This window comes from Malaya genurostris, chromosome 2, assembly GCF_030247185.1.
Source record: "Malaya genurostris strain Urasoe2022 chromosome 2, Malgen_1.1, whole genome shotgun sequence".
Lineage (NCBI taxonomy): Eukaryota > Metazoa > Arthropoda > Insecta > Diptera > Culicidae > Malaya > Malaya genurostris.
In genome coordinates, this window is record NC_080571.1 from 192,593,859 (window position 1) to 192,609,566 (window position 15,708).

At 34.6% G+C, this 15,708-nt stretch overlaps 1 protein-coding gene across 1 annotated transcript; it reads left to right on the forward strand.

Moving 5' to 3' along the window:
* The first annotated feature begins 7,967 nt into the window (after positions 1-7,967).
* On the forward strand, positions 7,968-10,857 carry LOC131430916 (putative ammonium transporter 2). The gene is made up of 5 exons (XM_058596188.1): positions 7,968-8,481; positions 9,216-9,611; positions 9,672-9,904; positions 9,969-10,225; positions 10,296-10,857. The coding sequence occupies exons 1-5, from the start codon at positions 8,048-8,050 to the stop codon at positions 10,509-10,511; spliced, it is 1,536 nt and encodes a 511-aa protein (XP_058452171.1). The 5' UTR covers positions 7,968-8,047; the 3' UTR covers positions 10,512-10,857.
* The last annotated feature ends 4,851 nt before the right edge of the window (positions 10,858-15,708 follow it).

A 15,708-nucleotide genomic window follows, 5' to 3' on the forward strand; every position in this document is an offset into this window, starting at 1 on the left:
GAAAGGTATACCAAGGCTTTTTGCTGACGATACTGCGCTTTTTTATCCGTATAATGATGTACATACAGTTATCTCGTTGATTCAATACGACCTTCAAATCTTATCGAATTACTTCAATGCGAATTTATCAAAAACAATTTGAATCTATCAAAAACAAAATACATGGTGTTTCATTCCCCACGAAAAAAAACTACAAAATCATGCAAATCCATGTCTGGGCTCGACAGTTATTAAAAAAAGCCAACGATTTTATGTATCTAGGCATACATTTAGATTCAACACTCTTTTGGGATATCCATACAAAGGTAGTTAAAAAAAGTTGCTTCATTGTCAGGTGCACTGCGAAAGGTTAGCGACTTTGTTACAAGGAAAGCTCTGATGAGTTTCTATTTTGCCTGTATCCATTCTCACATTCAATATCTTTTAATTGCAAAAAGATGCAGGTTCTGCAAAATAGATGTATAAAAACCCATATTCAGGTTACACCATATGTATTCTACAGTTTTGCTGTACTCGAACGTCAGTCACAGTATTTTTCTCATATTGTCACTGAGAGATATGCAAACGATCATGTCCATTCACAAAGCACTGTACCAACCAGGAGCTCACAGCAATTTACCACTATCGGCTATCACTCGCCAACGAAGTAGTAGACAAGCTAGCTCGTTACTGCGAGCATGCGCTTCGACTAACTTAGGTCAAAGCCGAATAATGTTTCATGGCCCAACAGTCTATAATTCTCTACCTAATACTTTGAAACAAATAACGAACATAAACATATTCAAAACTAACCTGAAACAACAATTGAAGTCGAATATAGCCGATTATGTCGTTTAAGTGTATCAGCCGTATAATGCATATTAGATTATATTATACTAAGGAGTATATCGATAAGTAGTTAGCAACATTCAAACAGTTATTACTCTGAAATGGCTTAATTTTTTCAGCGTGTTTTGCGTTTGCGGCTGCGCAATCGGTTGGTTTCGGTACGGTTTATCGTTTCAATGATGAGTCTAATTGATCCGGAAACGCGAAAGAAAATTCTGCACACTTGGTGCTCAGAAAGTGGTGTCACGTACTACGAAATTGCAAGACGGGTAAAAGTGCACCACACCAATATTATCGAGAAGTTCGGTAAGATCCTTTCCATGAAGGATTATTCTCGATCCGGTAGGAAAACGGGTCCCAGCCAGCGCGGTCGGGACTTTAAAGTGGTTGAGTACATCAGGAAAAACCCATCGGCGTCGACGCGGGATTTGGCCAAGCAGTTCAACGCCAGCATCGGGATGATTCAACGGATCAAAGTTCGGAACTCCCTGAAAACGTACAAGAAACAGAAGGTGCCGAAAAAGTCCCTGGTACAGCAAGTTCAGGCCAAAAAAAAGAGCACCAAAACTGTATAACCGGATTCTACAGAATAAAGACGGATGCATACTGATCGACGACGAAACCTACGCCAAAGAAGACTCTCGAGCGCTGCCCGGACCGCAATATTATACGAAATCGGTGTACCAGGACCTGTACGACGCTGACACCACGGTGGCGATGGAAAAGTTTGGGCAGAAGGCAAGCAATTTGTACCTGTGGTTTGCGGTCGTCGATTGTCTTCACGAAGGGCACAATTAACGCCAAGGTGTACGAGGAGGAATGTTTGAAGAAGAGAATTCTGCCACTGTACAGAAAGCATAAGGCTCCTCTCCTCTTCTGGCCGGATTTGGCTTCAGCCCACTACGCCAACTACGTTCTACAGTGGTTGTCAAAAAATAATGTACAATTCGTGGAAAAGGACATCAACCCACCGAACTGCCCGGATCTACGGCCAATTGAAAGGTATTGGGCAATTGTCAAGCGGCACTTTCGGAAGGAAGGTACCAGGAAAGTCACAAAAGTAACTGTGCAGAATTTAATGAAGAATGTCAAGTCCAAAGTGCGAGTATTTCACAGAAACTAGGATTTTCTTCAATATAATCAGTGAAATGCATAAACATGTAATTTTTCTACAATATATCGAAAACTGATATCAAAATATGTTTTATTTTGCTTTTTTATTCAATAATCAATGTTGCTAACTACTTTTCGATACACTCCTTATGTTACCAGTAGTGATGTCAAACTGTGTTACTAGCGCATGAATTTACTAAGCTCATGATTATCAACTTTATATATTCATTCATGTATTCAAACAATCATTATTTCATCGATCCAGCCACTCGTTCATTTATTCTTTTCTTCATTAATTTTCACTCATCCATAATTCATTCATTAACTTATTCATACATTCATTCATCAAACCATTCATTCATTCATTCATTCATTCATTCATTGACTAATTTATATACTCATCTATTTATCCACTCAGTCATTAATTAACACTTAAAGTTTCTTTTATTCACACATTATTCCAAATACGTAACGAAAAGATGAGGAGGTTTTTGTGCCATTTTGAGAGTGTACTAGTATAATAGTCAGCTCAAGGGGGCTTTTAACTGCTCCAATAAATGGATATAAATTATGTTGTAAATTATTTTACCTCTTTAGTTTTTAGTTTTTTTTTTATTTTAAAGAGCCTTTTAAAAGGAATCGTACATTCCACTGGGTGCTTTGTAACAATAGTTTATTAGCTTCTTCGCTTGTAATAACCGTTAATTGTAATACCCTCAGCTTGTCAACATCGCGTTGTAGTCTTTTGTTTTGTTGTAAAGTTTTTATTTTAAGCTGAGGTTTGTATGTGTTACCAGGGGGCTCCGAACGTGGTGTGTGAAGGGAAAATGAAAACGCCACATTAATGTTTGCCGAATAAAAGGCGTAACCGGGCTCAGTCAGTTCATGATCTTCTATGATTCAATTCGTTGTATGTCGTAGGTTAAAGAAATACAATTAATTTCTATTTATTATATGAATGTTCCACAAAATCAAGTAAAAATTTAGACTAGTGCTTGTATTCCAATGTTTTTTTTTTCTCTGTTCATGAATTTATTACTCAGTCCATCACATCATCATTTGATTCAGAAGGTTATCACTTTGAATCCGGGAGTAAAATTGGAGTTACGAATTTTGGATGAATTACATTGCTCTATAACATATTTTCCAACCATGATCAATTACCATAGAAGAAGAATTTTTCTCATAAACACGTTTATTTACGAAAAATAAATCAATTTTGCTTCGCCGTTCATAACACATAGTAACACATGGATCAATAAGTCCCGAGACTAACAATGGAAACAACATTTTTTTTTGCAAAATTTTTTTTTATTCATCAACAAATCACCTTTCAGGGTGATACAATGGTTCCAACGTTTTTCCAATTTTTCAATACCATGTTTATAAAAAAATTTATCTTTCGCTTCAAAATAAGCTTCAGTTTCAGCGATGACCTCCTCATTTGAGCCAAATCTTTTTCCCTGGAGCATTATTTTAAGATCAGCAAAGAGCCAGTAGTCGCCCTGGGCTAAATCTAGTGAGTATGGGGGGTGGGGAATCAGATCAAAGCCCAATTCGTTCAATTTCGCCATTGTTTTGTTCATTGCTGTTTTTGTTCCATCGAAAGCAATCGCGGCACCCACTTGGAAAAAAACCTTTTTCATGCTAAATTTTTCATGAAGGATAGTAAATACACTTCCATATGATATCTGTGTCATCTCAGCAATCTCACGGAGCTTCACTTTACGATCTTTCATTATAATTTTTGTCACTTCACTCACATTTTCCGGTGTAACGGCTTCCACAGGTCTACCCGAGCGTTCCGCGTCATTTGTGTCGGTACGACCACGTTTAAACTCGGCGAACCACCGACAAATCGTTGCTTTTGATGGACAAGAGTCCGGATAACATTTTTCAATCCATCGCTTCGCTTGCACGGTGTTTTTACCCATTAAAAAACAATGTTTTATCAAAACACGAAACTCGTTTTTTTTTTCATTTTTAAACAAACTACAAAACGACTTTACTCCAACCTCGATAACTCAGCTGTTTTTGGTCGGATCGACTTAAAATTTTGACCTGTTTTAAGCAAAGGTTAGTACTCTAGAAAGACGTGGTTCTTTAGTCTCGGGACTTATTGATCCATGTGTTACGTTAAACCTAATATATTTCGAATACAGTCACAATGGTTAGTGTTTAATAAAGCATATTTCTTATAGTTTTCTTAAATATAATATTAGTATTCCGGTATTCATTAGTTAACCAACTCAGAAGCATTGTGTTCGATTCGGAGGTTGATATTGGTTCCTGATTGCCTTCAGAAGAACTTTTGATTAGAATTGTCTTCTTCTCTTGATATAATTAAAATTGTCAGTAATCCACCTAGAAGTTAGGTTAAAGTTATAATCTGCGTATACTGCGTGACGGAGAATTCATTTCATCGGAGATGTTGTAGATCATATTTTTACAAGAAAACATACCAAACAAATGGACTATTCAAAATTGATTGGTGTCGAGATATGAAGCATTGTTTATCGTAAACCCCAAAATATAGTTTTACGAGGTCTGTTCAAAAAGTTCCCGGAATTTTTTAATTGCGCGCGTCTGGAGAGTCCGGTGGTCAATTTTTTTATTGTGTTGATACATATGTCCCTAATGTATGGTGAAATTTTCAGCTGTATTCATTGTTTACATTCTGTCTTGTAGCGGCTGGTGTAGACGTGTTTTTTTTGAGCTCGGCGATTTTTGTTAGTTTAAACAATGGAAGAATTGAAGAGTCAAAGAATTTGTATTAAATTTTGCGTGAAAAATGAAATAAAGTGTAACCAAGTGTGTGAAATGTTACAGAGAGCCTACGGTGAGTCTGCTATGAAAAAAACAAGTGTTTACGAGTGGTATAAGCGTTTCCAAGATGGCCGCGAAGACGTTGAAGACGACGAACGCTCCGGTCGACCCAGCACGTCAATAATCGATGAAAATGTGGGAAAAGTGGAAAAAATGATTATGGATGATCGCCGAATCACTATTAGAGAAGTTGCTGATGAAGTTGGCATATCAGTTGGCTCATGCCATCATATTTTTTCAAATGTTTTGGGCATGAAACGAGTGGCAGCAAAATTCATCGTTGCTTATTCGTGATTTTTTGGCTAAAAACAAGACTTTAATCATGCCCCAACCTCCTTATTCACCAGATATCGCTCCGTGTGATTTTTTCCTGTTCCCAAAGCTGAAGAGACCCATGAAAGGACAGCGTTTTTCATCGATTGAAGAGATAAAGGCAGAATCGCTGAGAGTGCTACAGAGCATTACAAAAAGTGACTATCAGGGGTGTTTCGAAGACTGGAAAAAACGCTGGCATAAGTGTATTATATCTAGGGGGGATTACTTTGAAGGGGACCATATAGATGTAAACGAATAAATAAATATTTTTTTTGAAAAATGAGAATTCCGGGTACTTTTTGAACAGACCTCGTATATGTTTACCTGCAAATGTATGTGTGTATGTATGTGTGTCTGTATGTGTGTGCAAAATTAAGAAACGTGAATCTCAGAAAAGGCTGAACCGATTTTGACCAAAATAGTTGCAAATGAGAGGACTTTCAGGAAGTTTATACGCTACTGTTTTCGTTTTTGGATATGATGATTATTTTCCGAGTTATTCAAACATTTATTCCAAAATTTGAAGTTTTCACACAATATCTGTCACAATTGGCCTTGCAAACTAAAAACTATACCAAATTCAGATACCTTATCAAGATACCAATCAAACGAGTCCGTCAACTATTCACGGAGATATCGATTTTTCGATATATCCCAATAGTTGGGGTTTTGAACGAAGCACGATGAAATGACGCTTGAGATCAAAATAAGAAACAATTTTCATTACAATCATTTCTGAGTGATTGTAAGACTGAAGGCAGTACTCTTCAGCAAAGTTTAAATTCTTATATTGGAAATTCTGCATTATCTACGAATTCAAAGGGGTAACCAATAAATTTCTATAACTTAAAAAATTGCAACTGCCTTAATTTACAACCACTAAAAAAATGAATTTTTCATATCTCTTGAATATATTAAAAAAATATGATTTTTTTTAAATTGACCTTATTATTTTAATAATTATTTTGTCCTATTTAAATTTGCAATCGAAGACCAGGCTTTCCAATCACACAATTACACAGTTACACAGTTACAGAATTTCACAATTTGAGAGAAAAACGAATATTGATGCAGAAAATATTTTTTTCAATAAGAAGTGTGCGATATGTGTACTGAAAATGCAATGACTTCATCTTCAAACCATTCACACAAATATAGCTTCCCTTTTAAGATTTTGAAAACACCATGGTTAAGTAGTAAACTGTTTGTGTTACTGAAATTCTTTGTAGTACGCCCAGTAGAAAATCAGAGAAAATATACCTACTAGATTTTCGAATTAATCGCATGACTTTTTTTTACAATTACTGTAATATCAAGATTTGAGTGTTGTTGGCAGGAAACTGATTGAATGGGCGGAAATCAATGTGTAGTGAAATGAATGACTTGTGTAGAGATATTCGATGGTAATGGTTGCATGTTATTAGTACAGAAAACCAGATTTCCATGCTCGTATATGAACTAAGTGTAACATTTGAATGAGCAGCCTGACAAACACTTGTTGAAGTCGCCGCAATCGCAATCGAAAAGAAATGGTAGGAGCTGTAGTCTCATCGTTCCAATATATTTACATTTGGTTTCAATTTAATTTACAGACAATTCAAAAGAGATGGGAACTAATTAATAGTTTGTTTGTGAGAATCAGTTGAAATGATTTTCCTGGAGCTATATTCAGTATCGTATTGGCAAGTCACAACAAATGAATTTTTGCGAGACCAAAGAAGACTATCCAGTTTCTCAGTGGGTAGTATTATAGATAGTCGTTGCCATTTTCGTTTTATAAAAACCAAATTTTCCAATTAAACGAACGCATTTTTCAATTTGGTGTTTTTAACCATTATCCACTGTATTGAGTTCATCCAATAGTTGTTGAATTATCGAAGAGTGTTATAAATCAAACATGCCTGAAATCATTTAAGAGAATATCAATAGAATATGAGTGAAATAAACCAAACTAGTATTCAAGAGTAACAAAAAAGACACACAATATTCATTCAGCTAGGACAGAAGATGAATTACATGTGTGATTGTGCTATGTAGAGTGTTATTTTACAAAAGGGTCCACAAAGCCTGACTGATAACTGAATTATGAGTTATTACGTCAGTTATCACGAGTTGAGTTTTACATACCGAGTAATATTTTTAGAAAAGTTATAGGTTCGAGTCCCGTCTCTTTCATTTCTTTTATTCCTTTCTTTTGTTTTTTTAATAATTTGTTTCCACGATGGGTAACGCTTGTATTTGAAAAAATGGACAAAAATCGCCGATTTTTCATGGGTTTACCTTCACCTGTACTGACGGAACAACCCATGCAGTATCAATCATAATAACCCATGAGTCAGCAGACAAATTCGAACAGCTCCAACAACAAAACAACTAAGAGGCAAAATTATGTTACGCATGATAAATTTTTTTCTTTGACCACGCTATAATTTCAACGGTATTTCTTTGGGTTGGAAATTTTATATTATAAATATAGAAGATTCCTGATTTTTTTTCATTAGTCAACAGTTGTAATTCCAGGGTTCGCTAATTTAGGTTTTTACTGGAAAATTGCAAGCTGCTTAAAGTTTCGGTGAATGTACAAAAAAAGACGTAAAATAAAAAAAATCCTGCTTCGGCGCTGGTTATTCCGCAGTGCACTGGCGTTACAGGAAAGATCAAATGTATATTAGGTTAGTTTTTATAGATTTCTGCGTAGGTGTTTGTTTGATCATTTGATTAGCAATAATTACGAAGAGCAAATTTTATCAAGTTTTTAATACTCTATCATTGGGCTCTGTTTCAGTTTAGAATAATTATCACATTTCATAAAATCGCAGGAGATCATGTGTTGTGATTTTTGTATTTAAGGTTGCTCGCTCGTCAGTAGCACTGGCAGAGGAGATTTTGTTGTCGCCACTTGTGGAGGAGATAGTATTTCGTATCAGTGTGACAGTGAAGTGTATTGACAACACAACGGCCCAGAATGGCGAACGCCACCGATACTCCTGTGATATTAATCGACTACATGACGATAAATTCCACAATTCACATCCCGTCGCAATTCGATGTGACGATTGCGGATGCAGGATATATCGTAGTGAACTCATTGATTCTCATCACAATGCAAACAGGATTCGCACTCGTCAACGCTGGAAGTGTTAGTGTGAAAAACAGTGTTAATTTCATGATGAAGAATACAGTTGACACAGCTATTGGAGGATTCGCTTTCTGGTTGTTTGGATTCGGACTTGCTTACGGAAGGAGTAAATATACCAATATGTTTGTTGGGGTTGGAGATTTCTTCCTGGATGCTACTCCAACGGATCCTCTCATGGGTGGTGTGATGACAGCGTTCATGTACGAGATATCGTTTTCATCATCTTCAACAACGATTGCCAGTGGTGGAATGGGCGAACGGTAATTATCGCTTTACGGTAATTGTATCGCTATTACAATGAATTTAATGAAATATCTGTGCAATATGTGATACGTGACATATTATTTATTACATATAGCAAACAAAATTTCTTTGTTGACTTGTTCAACACAGCCTAATCAGTTTAAACAGCATTTGCATTGTTTGATCAGCGCAGTGTTTTTAATGTTAGTGTAAAATTCGCAATTATCCTATAGTTATATCACACCAAGACTTTTCAAATGTGTTTTACTGTGTTTTTCAATCGTCGATCAGCAGAGAAAGCAAATTGACTACGATTAGTGTTTGGTGTGTTCATAATGATGAAAAACACTAGTTCGAAATGGGATCAGCGCATATTGAATTGGTCGTAAACAAATTGCAAGAAGAAATAAAGCTTCAGGATCAGAACGAATTGGTTCAAGTGGCACGTTCTCCTGGGTTATAAAAAAAATCGAATATTAATGTTAAGAACTTCCTGCGTTACGAATTTCTAACTAGGGGTTTCTGTTCTTCTGGTGAATACGCACTTGTCTGCATTTTAATACTCACTAAAAATATATATACTTCGCTACTAAACTTATCGGAGATGCTTGGATTGATTTTTACTAACTTAAAAAAACTCTACCTACAGGCACTCTAGTGATGACGATTGATGTTCAACTGAAGATTAGAATAATCAAGTTTCTCTTTGATGAAGATATTTTATAATGTTTTGTATGTAAAATACTTTCAGATTCAACTTCCAGGCGTATTGTTTCTACGCTTTTTTCAACTCTTTGATATATGCGATAGGTGCTGGTTGGGAATGGCGTGAGAGTGGATTCCTTGCTGTTTTGGGTGTCGTTGACATTGCTGGAGATGGACCGGTTCACCTTCTGGGTGGTGTATGTTCTTTTGCGGCAGCGGTCTTCCTTGGACCTCGAATCGGACGATTTGATCGTGGACATCATCATCCACCAATGAACAACGCAGTAATTGCCTTCCTCGGCCTATTCATTTTATGGTGGGCGTGGCTAGCATTTAATACTGCCAGTAGTTATGGTTTGAGTCGAGGCAGATGGGGTTACACAATTCGAGCAGCAGTTATGACCATGCTTGGATCCATGGGCGGAGGAGTGACAGCATGCGTGTATGTTTCAAATTGTTTATTGTTGTACACAATACACTAATACTGCACTTCTTTGAACAGGTTTTCTTTGATTGATAACAAAGGAAAAGCATTACCGTTCCAGATTATGAATGGAGTCCTTGCCTCTTTGGTTTCCGTAACAGGTGGATGTTACTTGTTTCAGTCGTGGTCTGCAGTGCTCACAGGAGCAATTGCAACACTTTTATGCTTGTTTAGTATGAAATTGATGGACAAACTTAGAATTGATGATCCATTATATGCGTGTACTGTGCATGGAGTTGGAGGTATTTGGGGTATGTAGTATAGAAACCTCAATCCACTTAGAAATATGCATAACAAAAGCGATGGTATTTACAGGTCTTATCGCAATTGGATTATTTGCTATAGACCCAGTGCCGCAAGGTACCACTCGTGGCAGATCTGGTCTGTTTTTAGGCGGTGGATTTAGCTTACTCAAAAGTCAACTTATTGCGGCAGTAAGTATGACTTTATGGGGGTTGTTCGCTACATGGACACTGTTATGGGTAATCAACTTATTTATAAAAGTAAGAGTTAATCCAGAAGACGAAAAACAAGGCGCTGATTTGGTAGAGCATGGTGTCGATCATGCAAGAGTAAGTTTTCGTTGATGCTGTTTTCATACAAATATTTCAATGATCTCAACTTTACTTTTCGTTATTTCAGAACGCATTGGAAGAATTGCGGCCGCTTTGGAGCAGAGAAGTAGAGCTGAGTGATGGCCTTACGTATAAACTTTCGAAGGGTATTGCTAGTGCACGAGATACAAGTTCGGAATTATACAAAGGTAACATTAATGCTGTATTTAGCGACAATAGTGTTATGCCTTTAGAAGAACTACGAAAAAATGATCTTTCATCTATTAACTATGGGATTAACTGAAACACGCTCACAAAGTCTAGTTTACTCTTACTGCGGTGACGCAACGGTTATTTACTTTGAAGAATTTATAGTAAAGTAATGACATTTGAAAGTTAGTTCGTTTATCACAGGAAGAGTAATCTAGGTTTTGTGTGTCATTTAAGAATTTCTATGGATACATCGTTGAAAAAGCGATATATGGATAAATGTATCGTGCTTTTCAGCTGTGTCTCCACAGTTTTCAACAAATAAAGCAAGAGAAAATGCGTTATGAATTTTATTCGATGCGTTAGCTAATTTATGGTTTTGTAAATCAGTGATATGTCCATAGGTAATATTTAAAAATGTGTGTGAATATTCTTTGTACGAGTAGAAATGAAAACTACTAAAAATAAAGATTACTATAGTATGTTTGTAAGTAGATATTTGTATTGACATATCACCATCATTTGACTGGAGTCATTCACTTGTAAGATACCCTGATGCACTCCCTGCCCCTCCCCGTTGTCGATATACTTGAGCATAATTATATATATATATATATATATATATATATATATATATATATATATATATATATATATATATATATATATATATATATATATATATATATATATATATATATATATATATATATATATATATATATATATATATATATATATATATATATATATATATATATATATATATATATATATATATATATATATATATATATATATATATATATATATATATATATATATATATATATATATATATATATATATATATATATGTCTGTTGGATATCTATTTTCTGTGATATAACATAATATAAAATAATATAATATAGTATAATATAATACAATATAATATGATAAAATGCAATGCAGTATAATACCATACAACATAATATAACATAACAGAAGATAATATATGGAATAATATGCTATGATACAATGTATAACAGTTGATGTCGCAGTATAAGTTATGCTCTTCTTTCGTCGCAGTACTGCAGGAAATATAATATTTCATCTATATATCTATATATCTATATATATAAAAATGGATGTAAGTTTGTATGTTTGTAACGCCATAACTTCGGAACTACTGAACGGATTGCCACCAAACTTGGCACAGGTACTACTCGCATTTCAGAGATGGTTTAGGGAGAATTTTTATAGGGAAGAAAGCGTAGCAAGTGTAATTAACAGGAGGGGGTCTTAAAAAAATTCATATAACTTGACGAGAATCGATACGTTTTGAAGACCATAGAAACATTTTGCATACATTAGATATGACTTTACGGGGGGTGGATGTAGCAAGTGGTTTTAAGAAGGGGGTGTAATGTTTGTAATGTAATAACTCCGGAACTAATTAATGGATTGCTATCAAACTTGGTACAGATACTGCAAAGTTCCATAACAACTCAGTAAATTATCGCCAAACTTGGCACAGCTTAGATATTCACGACAAAAGTTTATTGTAACATTCGTCAAACAAGATAGGGGGGCGGATTCAGACTAGGATAAGGAGATCTTGAAAATTAATTTTCATCTTGAATTTTTTATAAAATAAGAGAGGGGCGAGAATGTCAAGAATGTGCTAGATAGTATTGCTATCGTTAATTTGAATTAAGTAGTACTGCTATTGTTAATTTTAATGAATTAATCGATACTTTTCGAAGAGCACAGATACTTCGTACACTACTAAGAGGTGGTCATAAGGGTTATCATGGAGGAGAGCTGTAGTAAGTTCACTAATAAAAGGGGAGTTCAATATAAAATTTATTCTACGAGAAAGATGCATCTTGACAAATACAGATACTACTTTTATGTCAATGTAAATTAAAAGGTTATTTTAAGGGAAAGGGAATGCAGCAAGTGTCCCAAACATGAGAGGTGTAAGGTCAAATTGATTGAATAGCAACATAAAACTGCTCAGAGTATTACACTAAGTTGGAAAACTTCGGGAATTTTGTTCGGCCATTTCTTTCCGAAACATTTCCGAGCAACGCCGGGTCATTCAGCTAGTTTTAAATAATAATAATAATAATAATAATAATAATAATAATAATAATAATAATAATAATAATAATAATAATAATAATAATAATAATAATAATAATAATAATAATAATAATAATAATAATAATAATAATAATAATAATAATAATAATAATAATAATAATAATATTAATAATAATAACAACTATATATAATACAATGTAATATAATTCAATTCAATATATAACAAATAATGCAACAAACAACAGAACTACATGTTGCAATATACTATGATAAATATTGCACTTTGGGATGAGCTTCAAACTACAAGCCTTTTCGCACCCTCTCATTCTGCTACTAACGCAGAAGGCGATAGCACGCTCGGGGAGGCATGAGATAGGAACTTGTGAGGACTTAGTTATTTCACCATTTGACGACCCAACAAAATAGTTTTCTTTTTACACATAATGTAAAATATTGTGCGAAAAAAATGGTTTAGGCAGATTAAATTTATTTTACTGAAATCGTTACAAAATAACTGGTTTAATTTGCTTCTAACCATTTGGCTCTTGCAGTTTCGATAGTTTTTTCGAGTTTTGATCTGCTTCGCGAAGTTATTATTCCCACTTACATTTGGAATTACCGAGTGTACTATTTTTCTATAAAATAAGTTTCGAACTGCAAAACATATCCCAACATGGGTCGTATTATTCATCAATGAACTTCGAATGGCTGACTGCATGGGGCCTCAAAGTAGATTTCTTCGTATTTTGCCCCTGACTGAAACAACAGAAAGACAATTGGTGGAATAGTTAATAATGTCTTAAAAAACCTACCTTCCCACCTATCTGATTGAAAATTTCCGTGAGGGTACATTTTTTGGATGTGCGGTCGGTTCATGTGATTCATTTGTCTGCTTCGTATTTATTGATGTATGTATTTCCATTGGTGTGGGTTTAAGCAAAAATATTATATATCAATATGTATCACTTTAACGAATCCAATACAAATCGAAAAAGACATCACAGTAACACCATCTCGTGATAAAAAAGGCTATTAGTTCAGTCATGTTAAGCAGTTTGTGTTTAGCGTACACCTAGAAGTGAAATGTCAAAAATAATTGAGCATGACGTGTGAACTTTTTTGTATAGAAGTGTTTTTTTTTCTGACGAATGTAAATATCGCCTATGAATAATGTAGAATTACGCTTTTTTGGACCTATCGTTTTCACTTTCAAGAGTTATAAAGCAGTATTCATCTTTGCTCGTGAATGTTATGAATAGTGCTGATAAGACGAAACCTATAGCCTAGGCAAGGAAAATATATCAATACACTTGGAAATATCTCAATATTTTCTTAAGGGGGGCATATTATAACACTTTACCCTTCAAAATATATCTAAAAAATAAAATGAAATGAACGGTATATTACAAGTTTAGGCAATTTTTTTTCATTGCGTTCCTGACATTGAATTTAAATTAACTGCAACTTCATCTACTAAGCGATCTGACCCTTGCTGTGAACTGTTTTGCGAATAGCTTAAACTTTAAGTCAAAATTTGAATTTTGATATTTATTTACTAAAAAGTAGTTGAATTTCACTCAACAGATGACCCATTCCAAAATTCGACAAATAGAAAGTTTGTTTAGCACTGAAAAAATGTTATTAAATAGTATGATAAGTACAATACAGTAAGGCGAATTACAAGTTATGTTTTACCTTTTTACCTATTTTTATATATATAAAAAATAGGTATAGAAATCGCTCAAACTTTAGAAAATTTTTCCGAGGCCCGGAGGGCCGAATGACATATACCAATCGATTCAGCTCGACGAACTGAGCAAATGTCCGTGTGTGTGTGTGTGTGTCTGTATGTGTGTTGTCAACTAAGAGGTCGAGATCTCAGAGATGGCTGGACCGATTTTGATCAAACTAGTCGCAAATGAAAGGTCTCCCCGTCACCCAAAACGCTATTGAATGGTTTTGAGATCGGATGTTTACTTTTTGAGTTATACGAAGTTTTATGTCAAAATTCTCAGTTTTTTGACAGTATCTGTCACAATTGACCTTGAAAACAGAATATGTTTTCAGACTTAGATTCCGCACGGTAATACCTATCCAACAAGCCATAGATTGTTAAAATCCGTCCATTTTTAACGGAGATATCTAATTTTTTCTGTAAGCGACTTTTCCCCCTATTCCAGCAGTAGGAGTTTTGAGCGCTGTATGACAAAGAAATGCTTGGGAGCAACGGAATACACGATTTTTTTAAACTGTCACATACAATTGTTTCTAAGTACCAAAAAGACTGTGTACAGCATCCTTTTTCATGACATTTAGCCTCGGACCGATTTTAGCACGGCTCGTTTTTGGCAACATAATCGTTCGAATATGACATATATAAACCAGATGATGGCAGAATTTTTTTAATTATTTTGTTTTAAACTACTTACAGCAATAAATGCTGGAAGAACATAACATCCATATACCATTCGAATCAGTTCGTCGAGATCAGCAAATGCGTGTGTGACAAATAATTTCACTCAATTTTCTCGGAAAATTTCTTTTCTACAAATGCAGATTCATACGAAAAGTCGCATGCTCCCAAACAAAGTTCCTGAATTATGTTTGGTTCCGACCTCTGGTTCCGGAACTACAGGATGATATGTGAAACGAAATCAAAATTGTGTCTTCTCGTAGATGGCTGAACCGATCTAAGATTCAAATGAAATCTAAGAATCATCTAAGATTCAAATGAAAAGTTTCAAGATTTTATAAAACATCTTGCTCTTCAGTCTGACCCAACTTCCAGTTTCGGGGATACAGGGTGATTGGTATAAAAATGTCTATTCCACATAAATTAATCAGGTTTATCGGGTTAGCAGATTTGGATAGTCGATAAAAAATTAATTTTTTTCAGTTTTAGTGGTATTCAGTTGTCGATTCAGAAGGCACCTAAAAATTTAATTCGCACTACGATTCCTTAAGATGTCTTCACTGATTTTCAAATATTTTGAAACAAATGTAAACTATACAGCTATAGGTGAATTTATCTGACTTCGGCCATACCGATTTTAGAATTCCGGTTCCAGTATAAAATCGTTTCTCAAAGCTCAATCGTTTTCTCAAAAAAAGCCTAATCAAATTTCAGAAACAAAAATTCAAATTAAAACAAACTTATATACAAAAATTAATTAATTTTACCCAATTATGACTTCCGATTCT